Source organism: Fundulus heteroclitus, chromosome 23 (assembly GCF_011125445.2).
Source record: "Fundulus heteroclitus isolate FHET01 chromosome 23, MU-UCD_Fhet_4.1, whole genome shotgun sequence".
NCBI lineage: Eukaryota > Metazoa > Chordata > Actinopteri > Cyprinodontiformes > Fundulidae > Fundulus > Fundulus heteroclitus.
This window is the reverse complement of record NC_046383.1, coordinates 32934835-32953255: the sequence shown is the minus strand read 5'-3', so window position 1 is coordinate 32953255 and position 18421 is coordinate 32934835. Positions and strand designations below refer to the sequence as shown.

General features: G+C 43.0%; 2 protein-coding genes across 6 annotated transcripts in view; both read left to right on the top strand.

Moving 5' to 3' along the window:
* Nucleotides 1-2929: 2929 nt before the first annotated feature.
* Nucleotides 2930-7720, top strand: dcps (decapping enzyme, scavenger). Its single transcript, XM_012864700.3, has 6 exons — nt 2930-3181; nt 3482-3632; nt 4581-4726; nt 4812-4925; nt 7112-7222; nt 7325-7720. Exons 1-6 carry the CDS (start codon nt 2978-2980, stop codon nt 7589-7591), a joined length of 993 nt encoding a protein of 330 aa, XP_012720154.2. The 5' UTR covers nt 2930-2977; the 3' UTR covers nt 7592-7720.
* A 3659-nt stretch (nt 7721-11379) lies between these two features.
* The window catches only part of zgc:66433 (DUF4592 domain-containing protein), a 60459-nt gene continuing 53417 nt past the window's right edge, over nt 11380-18421 (top strand). For 3 of the 5 annotated variants that reach the window (XM_012864626.3, XM_012864634.3, XM_012864619.3), the window contains exon 1: nt 11380-11564. In XM_012864626.3, coding sequence (XP_012720080.3) covers nt 11395-11564 — 170 coding nt within the window. In that variant the 5' untranslated portion in view covers nt 11380-11394. The remainder of the gene's footprint in view (nt 11565-18421) is intronic. The other 2 variants (XM_036127054.1, XM_036127053.1) reach the window with 1 other exon arrangement.

Here is an 18421-nt window from a genome sequence, read left to right as displayed (position 1 = left end):
TAGCTTTCCGTCTTGTCTTTTTCACATTATAACTTCATACCAGTTAAAATTTTAGGCCTAATCACGTATCTCTCAAGTTAAATGCGGAAGTTTCTCATATGAACAACTTGTAATCAGAGCCGGACAGTAACGGAGTACATTTACTTGAGTACAGTACTTAAGTACAATTTTGAAGGATCTGTACTTTACTCGAGTATAATTTTTGGGGAGTACTCATGACTTTACTCAAGTACATCTGAGAGGTAAATATTGTACTCTTTACTCCGCTACATTTCTATCCATAACTGTGAGTAAAAAAAAAAAAAATCTTCTAAAAAAAATAAAATAAAATAAAAAAATCTCGGAAACCTTTAATTTGTTGTTTCCCTCTCAAACGTGATTGGATTGTGCAGGCGGCAAGGCGCCACTGATTGGGACAGCCTATCAGAAATCACATTCAGCTTTCCGCCGAAATCAACTCCATGGTCAGATTTATTAGACAAGAGACGAACAATGGATGAAGACGCCGCAGTTCCATCCCGGGAATGTGTCAACCCGTGGCCCCACCTCGCCCGACTATTTCAGTTTTCGGAACAATTGAATGATAGTTTTCGCTTCAAGTGTTTGCTGTGTTTACCCAAACAGAACTTCATCACTGCCTACAAAAATTAAGCCGAGCATTTGGTTTGATGTTCTTTAGTATGCGGTGTGTTTAACACAGTCAGGTTCAAATGTGGGTGCAAAAAATCCATTCAAACTCTAGCAGAGGTTTGTCAGAGTGTTGCCATTGTGCTACTGCTTTGTGAGAAATGTTAAATAAAGCAACATGGTAAAAAGATTAAATGACTTGGTTTTACTTTCGATTCCTTTTACATTCTCCAAGGTATTAACATTAACATTTTTCATAACTCGATGTGTAGGATATTTCTGTACATAAATGTAAGCACTGTGGCAGTAGTAATGCAATATTTAGAAAATATACTCTTGATACTCAAGTACTTTTAAAAACAAGTACTTCAGTACTTTTACTTAAGTAGACATCTGACTGCAGTACTTTTACTTGTACTTGAGTAAAATTTAGCAAGGGGTATCTGTACTTTTACTCAAGTAATGAAGCTGTGTACTCTGTCCGCCTCTGCTTGTAATGATGTTGGCTATTTCATCCTTGGTCTCTCATCTGTGTAATTAGCCTAAACGTCTAGTGTCATGGTCACTGTATTTCTTAGAAATAAATTAAAAATTGCAATAAAAAAAATAAATAAAATTGTTTCCTTGTTCATTTCTATTTTGATATGGCTGCAAACATAAGTTTTTGTTTTCTTTAAGTAATCTTTTCTCCATAGGATTGCATGGGTGTTAAACTATGTACAAAATTTATTTTATTCATTTGTTTGGTCAATGACACTTTATTTGATAATTTGTGTTAATTTTCTCCTTCACTATTTTCAGGTGAAAAAAATTGTAGGCCTATATGGCTTTTTTTTTTTACTTTTTTTTTTTTTTTTGCAAACCTTTTGTTGTCCAGGTAAAGACCCATTGAGACCGAGACCTCTTTTACAAGGGGGGGGGGGACATGACATCAACACTGTGGACAAAAAAAAATGGAACAACACCTAAACAAGCATGGACAACATAAAACCATGAAACAAACTGCAAGAGGTGTCATTTCAGTGACAACTTAAAATTTTAAAACCGTAATAAGTTAAAATTTAAAAGACAGGCACTATGCGCAGTTGTTGGTTTCTCGAGATGACAAACAAGCTAGCATCAATCTCTGCACAGTGTTGTGTCAAGGAATCCTGTTCATTGAACTCTTGACCTCAGAAATCCACGCAGGTTTAAAACGAAAAGAACAACAGCCAGGGGGTCAGCTCGTCACAACAGCTTCATTATTTAAAACAGATTTTTTTTTTAAAACCACTCCTTAAAGTTATCACTCTTCAAACTAAATCCCATGCTTTGATAAAATCTTCATTATACAATTTAACATGGCACATTCATACTTTGTTTAATGATTATTTTGAGAGTGCTATTTAATCCTGTATGTCCAAATCTCATCCTTGATACATAATATCTTCTTCATTTTTAATTCTAATACATTTTCTAAATTCCCCTAAACTCTTTTGGATACTGCAATAAATCTAGAATTTCTCCTGCATCCCATTGTTTGTACCATTTCTTCTTAATGTATAATTTAATTACGCTCTTAACCTCATTTACTTATTTTAATATTCCAATCCACAATATTCTTTTTTTTTGCAGCATGTTTAGCAAAACTGTTTGCCAACACATTTGATGGGCAGGAATCCATACTAACTTGACCTCTGATCTACAATTTATTATATATATATATATATATATATATATATATATATATATATATATATATATATATATATATATATATTACAAATATGATTTAGCATTTGATTCTGAATTTACCTGATCAATGCTTGTTAATGCACTACTTTGAGTCTGAACAAATTTTAAGCTTATTTTCTCTAACTTCTTTGATCCATGCTAAAGCCATCAACACTCTTAATATCTATGTTATTCTTTTGTTTTCCATAATACTTAAATCTGTAATAATAAAAGATATACCTATTCCATTATTTATCATTTTAGAATCGTCAGTATAGACCTGTATATACTCTGAATATTCCATTCCTGTGTATTTTTCCATCTCGTTGCTTACTAATTGTCTCCCTCGTTTCAGCAATCGTAAATCAAATGCAACCTGATTATTTCGCCACTTTAACAGAAATGTAAGTAGGGGAGCAAGACAATTGGTAAGATTTAAAATCCCTGAAAAGAAATGAAAAAAACTATGAAGGAAATTAAAAAACTCAAAATCAAACACATCGCAAGAAAACCTACTTATTAAAAGGTTTAAAACCTAAGCGCACACGCTCGGGGCTTTCTCTCGGCTGGGACCTTGTGCGGAGTGAGCCCTGCTGTCCTGCGGAGACGATCTTTGACAGCAGCAGCAGCAGCAGACATGGCGGACGTCGCGACCAAACGTGAACTTTCCAGCGCTGAGACCGAGGCGGCATCGCGGGAAGCCAAGAGGGCGAAAGCCGACGACAAGAACGGAGAAGAGGGTGGAGATGAAGCCGAATGGGAAAATGTTCTGTCTACGTTCACAGCATCCAGGGTGCTGAGTGATTCTGCCCGGGAGAAAATCATGTTCCTCCATGGAAAGGTGTTTTTTTATTTATTTATCAGGGATTCCAGCGTGGATCAGTGTATATATTAAAAGCGGTTAGTTTGTTGTGCTTAGACAAGGAGCTTAAGTCATTGGGATTTTACCTTTCATATTTTGCTCAAAGCTTTGTGATGAAGCTGTAAGAAGGCGGCACATTGTCCACTTACGGTTTAATGTTTCAAAACAGTAGTCTGGTGTGTGTTTGGAGGCTGGTCTGATGGATGGATGGATGGATGGATGGATGGATGTGCGGTTGCCGCCAAGCAGAAATGGAAATGTTAAACGTGTGGTCTTCAGATTGCTGACGATGATGCCGTGGTGGTCCTGGAGAAGACCCCCATCAGAGAAGACTCCCTGGCTGAGCTCTTCAGAGGCTCCAAGCTCAGGCTGGAGATGAAGAACGACATCTACAGCTCCTATCGCCTCCAGGCCCCCCCTCACCTCAATGGTAATCCACGAGGAGACACGCTGCCTCTACAAAGCCTGTGTACCCGCACATGGTATTTTTATTTATATATATATATATATATATATATATATATATATATATATATATATATATATATATATATATATATATATATACATACATACATACATACATACATACATACATACATACAGGGGCCAGGACCAGTTCTACAGGGGCACTGGCCCCTGTCTAGAGCCGCCCCTGGTTAGGTCCAGACTTTGACTAGGCCGATTTCCTACCGTACAAGAACCTTCTTTGATCTAAACCATTCCGTGTTGTTGCTCCCTAGGGCTGGACGATAATTCAATAACAATATATATTGATTGATAGAAAAAAGGGTCAATAAAAAGTTCAATAGAAAAACAGTTTTCCTTCCTTTTGCATTCTAACCTTTCATGTAGGGTTATATTGCAGTCATTACATCCTCCCAACCAATCACAAACGCAGACCCAGGAACGCTCCGTCACCAAGCTCTACTCCTTGAAAGGGTTCAGAGACCACGCGTTCTTTTTTAATTTTTTTAAACTTACAGTTTTGGTAAAAAGTTGTTAGAATAAAGGGTTGAGTTTGAATTCAGTGTTTGTGTGTTTTGTATCTAAAAATTGGTCGCTATATAACAGCATAAAATGGCCAACGCTGCACTTAAAGTATATGTTTTGAATTTGTTGATAATTATCGATATCGATCAATATGATTTCTATTTTATCAATGTGCTTTTTTTTCTATATGGTCCAGCCCTACTGCTCCCTTTTGTTGATTAATTTTCCTCCCACTTCCCAATTGTCCCCTACTTTATGTTGCTCTCTACGTCACAAAATCCTAATACCATGTCAGCGGTTCTCAGCACTTTCCCAGAGCGCCGCTGTCGTGTAAAATCCGTCAGTCCTGCTCGGTCACCATTGTTCCGTTTCTCTGTTGGTCTAGAGATCAAGACCACGGTGGTGTGTCCGGCCACAGAGAAGCACGTGAAGAAGTACCAGCGGCAGGAGAGTTTCCTGGTGGAGGAGACGGGGGAGGACTACCGCGCCGTCACGCTGCCCTACGTTCAGGAGCAGAGTCTGAGCCTGCAGGTCGCCGTCCCCGGCCCGCCGTCTTCTGGCTTCCGTCTCACGGCTCGGAGCAAACCGTAATCATCCGCTTTTGTCGTCCTCCCAGTGGGTCTACAACATCCTGGAGAAGAAGGCAGAGGCGGACAGGATAGTATACGACGATCCAGACCCAGAGCTTGGCTTTGTCCTGCTTCCTGATTTAAAGTGGGACCAAAAGCAGGTGAGAGGCCAGACGTGTCCTGTGCTTCGCCGTAGGGCTGGGCGATAAATCGATTTAATCGATTTAATTTGAATTTACAATTCTTTAAGACTTCATTTTTGGAAAATCTGGATTTTATTTTGCCAATACACTCATTGGGTTGGAAGAGAACAGCATGTGATGCTGAATATATGTTTAGGCAAATGTATTGTCAAAATATTATTAAGTGGAAACTTTTTTTTACCATAATACGAGGTACTTCATTTACTTATTTACTTTTTTTTTTTACTTAGTTTGAAGTTCACAAGTGCAGTGAAGCCTGTTATTCTTAGCTCAATGTGTAATACCACTAGCAGCAAATGTTTTGTTATATTTTCATTGTTTATAATGGCACGGCGGCCATCTTGTTTTGCATGTTTCACAGCTTGTTTTTAGTTGCACTTTGAATTCAGGTCAACTCCCTGACGAAATGCTTGACATAAAAAGCAAGGTTTTAAAATAATTTCTTTAATTTCTTTTTATGAAACAAAAAGGAGGAAAAAAATCGAGTAATCAGATTTGGTATGATAAAATCGGAGATTTATTTTTTTTAATCCATATCGCCCAGCCCTACTTCGCCGACGTCTCTCCTTGGGTGACGAAAACAGTTCTGGTAACGCAACACAGCGTCCGTCACAGCCGTTTTCCCTTTTTAAGATTTTGTTCAGACGTTTATATCTTGGGTAGATGCCCTCTGAAATAAAATCCAGGCTGTATGTAGGTGAAAGAAAGAAAGGGATCTTTTTGATGTCCGTGTGAGACAATGAAACGATCAGGTCTCTACCAACTCCTGAAATTATTTCCTTCTAACTATAAGTATGCAGTCACACACTACAGATTCCACCATGTTACTGTTCACTGAAATTAAAAGGTGACCTCCAATCAACCTGCTGCTTCAGTAGTTTGAGGCAGACGTTTTCTTATTTGTCTCAACTTTAGTCACAACCTGCAGACTCTTGTTTTTTTTCTGGAGTCATTCTGCTGTTGATCTGTAGATCGCCCAGTTTAGGCCGCGCTGTGGCTGGCAGACAGACCAGCTCCCACTTGACTCTGGAGTTCTTTGGTATACAGAGGAGCTCCAGGTCCCGTGGCTGCAAAACAAGACCACCTCATCACTCTGCCACCGCCATGCTTGACACCTGATTCGAGGCGTTTATGTTGATGCAGCCAAATGCTGCCGCTGTGGACTCATTTGTCCAGAGGAGATTGTTCTACATTGTTATATTTTGATGCACGTTTATGGAGCAAGGTTTTTAACCTGACCCTACCCAGATGTATTTCGCTCCGCCTAGCTCCACTCATACATCTGGGACCTCTCCATAGGAATTGCGTTTCAGAAGGCTGGGCCTTATCAAAAATTCTTGCATATGATTGGATAAGCCACTTGTCTGTCATCTTTATCGACGTGCTATTTCAACCACTCACACCGAAGCTAACCCGTGACGCTGATGAGAGCGACGCAGGAAAAAAAAACTTTTTTATTTATTTTTTTTAACGTGTTTGCGGCTCTAGTGGCACACGTTTTATTTACAGTGAGCTGACAGGAAGAGGGTGGAAGACAGGCGGCAAAGTGCCGCGGGTCGGGGTCGATCCCGGGCCGACCGCGTCGAGGACTAAAGGCCTCCTAACACGGTTTGCGCTAACCGCTAACCGCTCCGCCACGGGCGTGCCCCGGAAAACAAAACTTGCCAAATCCGGTCGGGAGAAGGGCGAAAACATCGTTTCCACCAACAAAAGCCTTCAGAGCCGTTCTCTGATGTTCTTTTAATGAAACAATATTAGGTAGATTGGACAACACAGAAGAAATAGCAGCTTCAATGTTAACGCTTGCTTCCTCGACGCGAGCCGCTATTGCAAAACAGTTTCACGTCACGTTTGATTCTCCACTACATCACATCTATGAAACTCCAGCCCTGCGTCCTGATTGGCCAGACAATAAAATTGGTTGGAGAAATCACTCTCTATGGGAGAGGTCCCAGATGGATGTAAGTGAAGCTAGGCGGAGCTATATCAATCTGGCTAGGGTCAGGTTACAAGGTTTTAGCCAGAGGAGACTTTTATTTGACAAGCAGTCAAAACAAATCCCTAAGTCGTTTTCTAAATTGTGCTGTCACCAAGAGCTGGGCAGGCCTCTGTCAAGTCTCACAAAATAACGTATCCTCCCTCAGGTCGATGACCTCTACCTGATCGCTATAGCTCGTCAGAAGGACATCAAGAGTCTGCGGGACTTGTCATCGGAGCATCTCCCGCTGCTGCAGAACATCTTCCAGAAGGGAAAGGTGAGCTTCGGCTGTTCTTTGGCTCCCCCTAGTGGAGGATCCCTGTGTAGTTGGAACACAAAAACGAGTTTATGAGCGATTCTGTTGATATCTGTGATCCAGGAAGCCGTCCTGCAGCGCTACAAGCTTCCAGCCAGCAAGCTGAGGGTCTACCTGCACTACCAGCCCTCCTACTACCACCTTCACGTCCACTTCACCAAGCTGGGCTACGATGCGCCGGGCTGCGGCGTGGAGCGAGCCCACCTCCTGTCAGACGTCATCCAAAACCTGCAGAGCGACCCGCAGTTCTACAGAAGCCGGACTCTGTACTTCCCCCTGAGGGCGGACGACGGGCTGCTCGGCAGGTTCAAGGAGGCCGGGAGGCTCTGAGAGAGCCGGCGCGCCCGGTTCAGGTGCCGGAGCGCATCCCGGGATTCTGCAGAGAAGCCGAGGTGACTGAGTGCAGACGGATTGAAATAGTAGCCTTCTCCAGATTCCTGTAGTTTTTTTTTTTGTTTGTTTTTTTTTTGAGAGCTAGTTAGTAAGTGTGGAAAATGTACTTTTTGATTGCTTGTTTTATTTTTAATAAATTTTACACATTTTGTGGCTGAATTAAAGTATTTTTCTACAGACTTTTCTCTTTAATGTATCAATCTTCAAGGCAAGACAAGGCCAATTTATTTGTATAGCACATTTCAGTACAACGCAAACTGCTTTACATGATTAAAACATAGGAAAATAAAAGCAAGTTGGAATAAAATGTAGAAAAATTTTAACAAAATAAAACATGGGAAACTGGAAACTAAAAGCAAATATTAAAAACAGTTGGACTAAGGAGGTTTCAGTGAAACAGTTTAACCAGAATAGTTGAAGGCAATCCTGAACAAATGTGTTTTTAATCTTGATTTAAAAGAACTCAAGCTTTCAGCACTTTTACAGTTTTCTGGAAGTTTGTTCCAGATCAGTGGAGCATAGGAACTAAATGCTGCTTCTCCATGTTTGGTTCTGGTTCTGGGTCTGCAGAGCAGATCAGAACCAGAAGAACTTAGTGGTCTAGAGTGGTTTGAACTTAATCAAAGGCAAAAACCAAAGGGTTGGCGTACTCTGAACCAACTGTGAACCTGCTATAGTCCATTTAAACCATAACCATTTTACAGTATTTGCAACTTAATGCCGGGTCTGGGCTCCTTTTGCAGGACTTGCTGCATCAGTGTGCCGTGGCTTGTCTGTGTCTGGTTCTGGTGGTGTTCAGATGCCCTGATGACTTTCAGGGCATCTGCAATACTGGGTCTGGTGACACGTCGTCCTTTTGGCAATACCCCTCAGCATCTCTGATGGGTTTCCGTCAGCCCAGTTTTTTGTGAAACCTCGGTCATTAAAGCAGAGATTTTTGGAAGTGGGGATGGATGCCAGCTCTTCTTGGAAACTGAAAGCATCTCCAGCCTGAATTTAGAAACTTCACACTGGACCTAAAGCAAGTAGCGTTTGGAGCCTCTAGACGTCTGGGGCCATGATTTCCAAATGAAATAATAACTGGACTGCTTAGGGGGAATCTCCAGTCCTTTCTCCCCTTTGCCCAGGCAGGATATTTCTGAGATTTTTGGAATAATGGGACAACACAAGGTGAGCCTACAACTGTGAGCGAGCATGCGTCCATGTGTGGCGGCTCTAGAGGCTCCGGGTCCAGCTACGGTCCGCGCCTTATAAATATCCCCACAAACTCTTGAACGGGCTTCGCTACGTAATCGTCTCAAAGCTGTGGTTGTTCCCGTTGATTCGGCACCTTCTGCTTCCAAACTGTTTCCTTCCTCTCAGCTTTCCTCTCGTGTGCTTGAACACAACACTCTGAAGAGCCGGCGTCTGTAGCACTAACCTGTAGACGCTTCCCCTGCGTGGAGGGAGGACTGTCAAGTCAGCAGTCCTCCCCATGGCTGTATGGACCATAACGCAACATGTTTGTATTCTGTATCTTTTGATTTTGATGTAAGATTAACCGAAACAGGGACTTTAAATGCATCACTGAGTGTAATGAATCTATAGCACCTCACTTTCCATTTTTGAAGTAAGTTACTGACACTAATGACTTTTTAAAGGATATAGTGATTTATCAAGATATAGTAGACAGTTTTAGATAGTATCGTTTTTTAGTTTTTTATTTTCAGACATCTGGTCATGCTTTAATATTAAGCTTCTTTGTGGTTTTCCAACCTTTGTTAGCAGCTTTACAGAGCATGAGTAAAAATGCTGTAAAGTTTTCTCTCAGATCAAACAAACCATTTCCTTTTTTCATCCCAAGTTTGTATGATTTTTAGATTCAAAGCAACTTTTTCGACAGAAAGCCAGCGGCACCACTAGGTGTCAGTGTTAAACCTTTCATTGTGGACCAACTCTTGAGTCTGTGGGTTTGTCTATTCAGAGAAGAAAGCAAATAAGGACTTCTGTTAAACTAGTGCAGGTCATGATGGCAGAGGCCTCCTGTGCTGCTCCACGCCCGCCCCCTACCTTACACGGCTCAGTTCAGGCCATGCTTTGGGCCCTTGTGGGTTCAGCTGGGTTAGTATCCACAAGTCCTCCCCTCTTCAAGTTAAAAGCGAAGTCTAAAACCAATACTCTGTAACCTGGAGAGAAAGCAGTCTGGGTGTTGTACCTCTTGTTGCTGCTGCTGCTCAGGCTTGATTCTGGATCTAGACGTTTGTTATTAGTTTTCTGACAGAGGACATTGCTCCCTTATCTCATCTGAAGTCAGATGGATGGTGTTCTCTGCTTTGTGTTTAAAGGTGCGTTCACATCTCCTCTGGAAAAAAAAAAAAACGGTCACCCAGGAGCCAAGAAAAATGTGCCCTGCAGATACTGTGTTGTGTGTGTGCACTTAAAGAAGCTCGTTGCTGTTCAGTAAAGCGCAGAAGGCTCTGCTGACACATGAAGACATTTGTTCAAAATCAAACTGCTCTATGTGCAGCAATTTAAGCATTTAGGGGTAAAAAATGACCACGCTGTGAGGTATTTGATGGTTATGGTTTAATACTTTAAGCTCTGTACGGTTCTGATTTACATTTTTTTTTTTTTAAAAGACAGATGGTGACTGACACGTGTGTCTCTGTTACAGTGGTGGTTCTCTTATATGGTTCTCCGCTTGCCTATTTCTGGTGATTTATTTTTAAAAGTCTCCAATGCTTTAGGCTCATTTCTCACTAAGTGTCATGGCGGTGACATCAGCCTGCAGCCCACACGTCGCCACAAATATCTGATCTGTAGGATGGAGGGGAGTGGGAGTGACAGTAGGCGTGGGGGAGGAAATGCAAATAAGACATAAAGAAATCAAATAAATCTGGTTGCTACTAAGAGATTTTTTTAATGATTACTGCTGCTGCCCCTGGGTAGAATAGTATCGAATATCGCTCATATCAGAAACCGACACCTTGGATTGCTTGAGGTTGCAGGAGGCCCGGAGCAGAATTTTATTTGGAATACAGCTCAGGATCTGGAAATGACCGGAAGAGAGTGTATTCTTATCGCGGGTCAGGAAACAAGTGGGGTTTGCTAATTATTGTGGCGCTAACTACCAAATAGCAACGTTTCCTTTTTATGTAATGATGCCTTCAAAACACTAAACAAACACGTTACTAAGTTGTACGGCACTGTGTGTGCCGCCGGCTTTAGTAAGATACAAACTGATAAATATTGTAAAATTTTATTGGTGCAATACTGCGACTCTCAAGATTCCAGACTTGTATTTCAGACTGGGAACTTGGGAAATGTGATTTCCGGCTATAAAGAGTCATGAACTATCATTAACTACTTTGGAAAGTTGGGAAGGAGGGTCAAAGTTATAATCTTTTGCTTGAAAATAAATGGCTCATACTGCTATCGCTATTTTATACGTTTATCTACAACTGGTGCTTTTGCTAATTTTTCATTCCTTAATTAGAGTCCTCTTACTGCCATCAGGGAGCCCTAAACAGACGCAAAGTTCGCTTATACCTTAGACCAGCTCCACCATCTCTCCCCCCCTTAATCTGTTGTGTTGTTAGCAAATTGAAGTACTTCTTGGAACTCATTTTCCTAACGCAGCCAACTATGGCCGCCTTAGTTTCCGTGACAACGTGTCTCTGTCTCACGGAGGTCAAAAAGTCTCGAATACGTTTTCTAGAACCAAACTTTTTCGCAAAAGGTTTCTCGGTAGAAGCGTGCAGATGGCTGGGGTTTCCGTGGCGGCCCTGAACGCAGCAGAGCGGAGCAGAGGACGCCAGCGCAGGACTGAGCCAAATAATCCAATCATCAGCCCACGGACCGCGCTCATGTCTTGGTTCCAGTCTCTGCGGGATGACTTCACCCTGAGGCCGTTTGAAATCCAGCACACACCGTGAGTATCCGCGTCCCCCCGGCCGCCGCTCCAGCCTCGCTTCTGGAGTGACCGATGTTTGATTGCTGATCAATCCGTCCGTGGGTTTGATCAAGTCCGCCGCTGTCATTTGATGTTGCTGTGTGGACTGGAGTTGGACGGGGGAACGCTTGTTTTGCTGCCTGCCTCCTACTTTGAGCAATATTCAGACATGTAGTAGGAACAAAAGTCTTGTTTTTTGGGTTGTTTTTAAAAAAAAAAAAAAAAAAAATCTTTTGAAATGCTGTTGAAAGTTGTTTCCATATGTTTCTTATTATTTAACGTGCAATGTCTTGTAAAAGTTTTCATACCCATTGAGATTGCTCACGTTTTGTCACATTAGGACCACTAACTGTGTTTTTTTAGGGGTTTTTGGGTGAAAACAAAGTAAACAACTGAGAAGCTTAAAGCAAAGGATTCATTTAGAACAGCCTATTTTTTTATTTTTTTTTTTAAATCTGCAGTTCCAGCTGCAGCTCTTTTGGGTTTACCTCAGTGTCTAGCTTTGCACAGACGGTGAAAGTTTTGCCTATGCTTTCCAGTCGTGCCAAAGATTCCTTTTTTTTGGGGGGTGTACGTCCAGTAAAGGCCAGCGTTTCGCTCCAACAAAAGCATCCCACAGCATGATGCAGCCAACGCCTGGTTTCTTGATGGTCACACCATGGTGCTGTGTTGGCTTTCTACCACACATGGAGCTTTGCCCGTACGGCAAAAAAAAAGTTTTGTTTTGATCCCATCTGACCACAACAATCTTCCTCTGCATGCGTGCCGTGTCGGCTTTTTGTTTTTTCCAACTCTCTCCACAACTTTCTGCCGGACCTGTCTTGAGCATTGGTCTCCATGATGCCGTGTTGTCTCTAACAAACCTCTGAGGCCTTCAGACAACAGCCGGGTTTGACGCCGAGGATAAACCGCCGTATCCATTTATGAATCGGTGGCCTACAAGGCAATTAGCTGCACTGGGTTTTTCTTTAGGGAGATGTGTTTTGATGTGGCACTTTAAACCAGAAGCTTTACACAAGCTTGAAACTACGAGGAATAAGGGCATCTAACAACAACGAGATCTGCAAATCAAACCTTCTTTATCGATCGTGTGATTAAATAACAGGTTTAATTCTCCCCGCTATGAAGCATTCTAGTTAAATTTCTCTTATTGTGAGAAAGAGCCGGGATGTGAACTCGTTTAAAGAGGCTGGTTTAACCTGCTCTGGCATTTCCTCCCCTGCAACAAGGTAATCTAATAGAATGAAGACGTCTGCTCCGCCTGAAATGCAATCATCTATCCTTGGCGCTCAGTCCTCGCAGCTCTGCTCTGATGTCAGAGCCGGGAGCTCACACAGTCAGCTATTCTCCGGCGTGACACTGCGTGTGAGTGTTTGAGCTTCGGCGTTTGCTGGAGGCGGGTCAAGGGCGGTTCAGATTAAACCGTTATCTTTCACAATGTGAGAACCACGGCTGCTGTAATCCCGGGCAGAGACGCTGGCTGGTTTCAGGGTGGCGTCACGCTGCCGGCGGGACGGGGGGGACGGCTGATGAGCTCATTGTGTAAAACGTGATGGCTGGGACTTCTTTGTGCTGTAAGTAACGGGGACGAAGCTCACCGCGGCCCGATAAATGGCTATATCCCATTAGTCACTGGGAAGAAATGGATTAGGGCTGATCTCAGAGGGACGTGGGGTGCTTAGAGGGCTGGTCAGGTCATGTGTCAGCGGTGAGTCTGCCGTTGTTCTGCTGTCTGTCACCAACTGGCTCGAGTCATGAGTCATCGATACTGTACAGCGTTTGACCTGTTGCTGTTTCCTGGATGGTCTCCGAGTTGCACTAAGAGCTATCTCTTACCAATGACTGCCCAAACAGGGCTTGTCATGTATTCTTGTTCTGCTGGCTGCAGGCTAAGGTACCTGGCAATGGAAAAAGACCTTTAGCTTGGCGTTGTTGATGATGGAGACGACGCAGAATCCAGCCCAGAGCGCGGTTGATGACCAACTGTAGGACGGTGAATCCCTGAGATCTGCTGCCAGGTCTTTGTAGAGATTGGGTTTCTCTGAGCCGTTCAGCTACTGTAGGTGGTGTTGGGTAGGCCGGACCCTCCCAGCAATACCCCGTCTCCAACCCGTTTCTGCGATTCATGGACAGTAGCTCAAGGCCTCGTTTTTGAGAGGAGGGTCCCCCGATTTGATAACCTCCAGGTTTCATCTTTGGTTCCGTTGGCACCTTCAAACCGAGACCGTCAGCTGGTTCAGAGCTGAGCTTGAAGTCTGAGGCCGCGGCTCTCAAGCAGATCAAAGCGGACTCTTCGGGTCGAGTGTCAGTTTCGGCCTCAAGAAGAGGAATTCAAGCAAACCGGAGCTGCTGTCGCAAGCCGCCTCTGGCCAAGAGGAGATGACGGTCTCTCGCAAAGCTGTGAGCTTTGAGAAACGAAGCGGGCAGCGTGGGACGGCAGGAGGCGCGGTATGGCGTTGACGTCAGCAAGACGCATAGAATCTGTGTACCAAGTCTCCACACCCTTTTCTTTTTAAGACAACAATGGCAGACAAACTCAGCGTGGCGGTCCTGTTATTGGCTGAGGGAAATATAAGTTCTATATACTTTACTTACCTCAGAGTAATAAGTATTGGCTAATACAGTCCAGGTGTTATGTTTGTCCATTTTACATGTAATGTTTAGCCAGTCAGACAGAGTCTCACTGCAGCGGATGCTTACAGCGGATTCAGATGACGTTGTCCGAAATACTAGACGGCACAGAATGATGAAGGCACAGATGTGAATGAGAGGAAAGAAGAAAAGAGGTACAGATGACAACTGACATTGTCAGCGTGAGATTTTCAAATGCAGCCCTTCTTCTTCCTCTGTGAGATTTAGCTCTGGGTCCTTTGGCTGGCTGGTCATCACCACCTCGTGCTGCGAAGACAGCCTGTGAATGCCTCACTTGGCCACTCGGCGGGTGTAACCGTGGCGGGCCAACTTTGCGCTCCTGTCAGCACATTGGTCCTTTCACAAAATGCATCGAGATTTTCCAGAATCAGGTTTAATGGGCAAGCTGCTGATCGGCGAGGACTCTTCAGTTCCACTTCAGTCTCAGCGAAGACAAACGCAGGGTGCCTCGTCCCACCTTCAAGGGCTTTGCGAAAGGGGCTTGATTATGAATGATAGTAGGACGAAGCAGAAGATGGATAAAATAACTCGGCCTTCGTTTGTGGTAATGCATGCATTACCTCACTTTGTTGCTTTGAAGAAGAAGCTTAGTCAAGAGGCAAAGCTCTCATGTTACTTGTCCGTTTATATGCGGCATCTCGCATGTGCAAAATGAGGGATGGATCATGAGCAGAGCTGCGTGGCTGTTAGCACTGTTGCCCTTTCACCAAGGAAGTCCTGGGTATGAATCCCGGCCTAAGGAGTTTGCATGTTCTCACAGTGGATGGGGGGTGGACCCCATTCCACTGAGCCAAGACCCCGGGGGAGATCCAGAACTTACTAGAAGGAATATATTTCCCTTCTAACATGGAAGCTGCTTAGAAGAGAATGATGTCTGGCTTTCCCTTTTGGAAAGATTACAGCAGATACCTGACCTCTAATGGATGGATGGATGGATGGATGGATGGATCCTGTTTCTTTTTTTTTCTTTTTTTTTTTGCCTGAAACTACTTTTCTGGTCCAGTTTTCTTCAAAAGTTTTTACGACTTATCCTACACAATGCTACAAACTTGAAATTTGGCCCTTTGCTAAGTTGTCTGTTGTGGAGACACAAATCTAGTTCATCCTCTGAGTTTCCAACCCTTCTTATGGCTGGGAAATTCATAGGTTGGATAAAATGTTCTACAAACCTATGAGCATTCCCATTTGAGTATTCTCTGGTACGATGTGGACTGCTTTTTTTCCAGTCACTGGAAATTAGCAGGAATGTCTTTGTCATTTCTGACCCCAGTCTGTATATTCAGGAAGTGGTCATAAGGCTCTGGGTCGAGCTAATATAAGTTCTGACGATGCCAGCAGAGATCGCACTGGAGCAGGTGACGCAGGCTGTGATACGTCTGCCATGTGGGCTCTGGATCTGTAGTTTCAGCGTTGATATCGTCGTTGTTTCCGGCTGACTGAGATATCGTCCCGTTATCAGCTTATTGTGACACCGCTGTAGCCTTTAGCTGTACTGATTCCCGTTCAGCACACTGATCAGAAACGGTAAAGGTATCTAGTTCCTTTACGGACGTATTTGACCTCTTTCCCAGTACATCTGATTACAACTTTACAACCTGCATCTGTACTCAGCCCTTCTGAGTCATTAGAACCATATTTCGCAGCAAATGCTGTTGCGACATGCCTCCACCCACTTTCATCAGCTAGACATGGACCTTTTTGCCTCTTCTTCTCACAAAATAGCTCCATCAGACTGGAAGGAGAGCTTCTGTGCACAGTTTTTTGTGTTTTTTTTTTTAGGTCAGTTTCACAAGATGAATTGAGGTTTGGACTTTGACTGGGCCACTTTGTGTCATTTTTTTCTTCCTGTTCACAATTAGGGACTAACTTAAAAAAAAAAAAATTACACCAAAGTTTTTGGTTGTAACGAGGGAAAACTTAAATAGCGCTGTACATGTTGTTAGTTGCATCATTTATCAAACGCAGGACTAGAAGGGCGAGTGTGCCGAGACGCTCCAGCTCCAGGTCGTAATTCAGTCACACACTTTGCATCAATTGCTTCGGGCCTCCTGTTGCTTTAACACCTACAAACGCGCACATGGTGGGTTTAGTGAGCGAGCAGGTTTTGAGGTGAAGAAAAGAGTTGGCTTATTTTTACCGGCCCATAAAGCTCAGCCGGGACCCGAAGAGGAGATCTTGGCTCGATCCGCGCGCAGTTTCTCCCTCGCCCACACACCACCCAGCGCGGCAGGGTTTGGGAGGGAGCATGATTACAGGGCTATTTACATTACAGCAAAGAGCAACAGGGAAGACGGGAGAGAGATTGGCAAATGAACGAGTGGAGGGGGGGAGGAGGGGGGAGGATGGCTTCCAGATGTGTGGTGGAATTCAGAGCGACTCCCCTCCTCTTCCACTGCGCCGGGATCTGGACCAGCCAGTTATGGAGCAGAGTAGGATCTGCAGAGAAACCACAAAGCAGAGGAGAAGGTTTTCACTCTGCAGGAGGGAATCAAGCGGCGTGGATGAGGAAGGAGGCGGAAAGAATGCGGGAGAGAGAAAAGGCGGGGATCCCGGTCAGACCATGTGTGAAGGTCTGGAGTTGGCACAAGAACGAGAACATAGTCCGTTGTATCCGTGCCATCATCTGACTGTGAGCTGAAGCTGCTTCTGATGGCTGCGTGTCATCCAGGAGCGGCGAGCTGGAGATCAAATCAAGACGGTCAGCCAGTTTACTAGACTATAGCTAACGTGAGTTCGCTAAGAGTAATAGGAGCGTCGTACATTATCACTGGTACGGACCGCACAGCTATGGCAACAGCATTTTCTGATCATTTTTGCTGATCAGGGTCATTTTTAGCTAAGCAAGAATCAAAACAGATGGCAGCGGGTATGCAGATTTTTGTTGCGTTATGCAGATGGTTGCTCACTCATTGTTTCAGTTTCATGCATCTTGCAGTTAAACTTCACCCTTATGTTGGATAGATTTAAAAAAAAAAAGATGTTGTGGTGAGGGAGAGACCAGAGGAATGTGCAGCGTTGTGAGGGATAAAGATAATGATGGCCTTAAAGGAATGCTGGTATCACAGCGAGGTGGGGAGAAGTCATGTTAGTCATCATTTGGAGCGATCTCTGTATAATATCCAAACATGGATTATTCCTGATGCGGCAACATCGTCACTGGAATATCTCCAGGTCAGCTGGTCTGAGTTGTTCCAAGCTTCATACGTACCGCATAGGTCGTTTATGCTGAGCGAATCAGAGAAGTTAAACTGTTGAGTTTAACATCCAATCATAATTGGCGAACCGAGGTGGGGATTGGTTGCTCCTCAAAACAAGTCTGTTTAAGACAGAAGAAAGTCTTAAAGATGTTTTTTTTATTTTTTTTTAAGTAAGACATACCATTCCGACCATATTTGGACATGCGGTGAATTTACTGTCCTTGGCAAATATAGACTTCCTGCTTTTTTCAGGTCATCTGCCGATTCAAAATTGGGCCAAGTCTTTTTTTTTATTTTATTTTATTTTTTTTATTACTCTTAACTATAAGGTAAAATTGTGGCATTAACTGTACAGTCAAATGTAACAACCATTGACCATAACAGACAAAACACAAGTTTAGGTAGTTTTTATGCACCATATGTGCATCAAGGAATATCTCCTTCACCATCTCACTTTAACTTGAGTAAAAGAAAAAAAATGCATCAAATAATATTGTTGATGTGTAACACTGGAATTTCAGTGTTGTATTTATTAACCAGAATAACATAAAACAATCTCTAGAATATTCATTTATTGCTATTGAAATGTTGATACATTAGTAAAAATATAGGATAAACAGCCTTTTAAAGATTTCAAGTGCTTAATAAATAAAGTTTTTGAAATGAAATGAAATTTATTCGAACATGATACAAATATAAAAATAAAATAGTGCACAGTAACAAGAAGTGCATAAGAAAGAAGAGAAAATACAGATTTTTTTGTTTCAGTTAACATATCATGCTCAAAATGGGGTAGGAAGAAGTGAGAACTTATAAACTCCTACCCCTAAACAGTTGTTTACTTTTGCTCTGTATTATAATGACAAGCTGATAAAAGTTAATAATAATCAGACCTGTTGCTCTTACCTCGTCAAGTGTGAGTTCAAAGGAGTGTTACCTAAAAGAGCGGCGATGGGCAGGACTTGCTCAGTTCCCACACCATGACTG

What these genes read in the sequence shown, in the direction of transcription:
- dcps (XM_012864700.3), top strand. Translation starts at nt 2,978, where the DNA reads ATGGCGGACGTCGCGACCAAACGTGAACTTTCCAGCGCTGAGACCGAG. An exon ending in TCATGTTCCTCCATGGAAAG is followed by an intron (nt 3,182 to 3,481) that starts GTGTTTTTTTAT and finishes TGTGGTCTTCAG; the next exon opens with ATTGCTGACGATGATGCCGT. An exon ending in ACATCTTCCAGAAGGGAAAG is followed by an intron (nt 7,223 to 7,324) that starts GTGAGCTTCGGC and finishes TCTGTGATCCAG; the next exon opens with GAAGCCGTCCTGCAGCGCTA.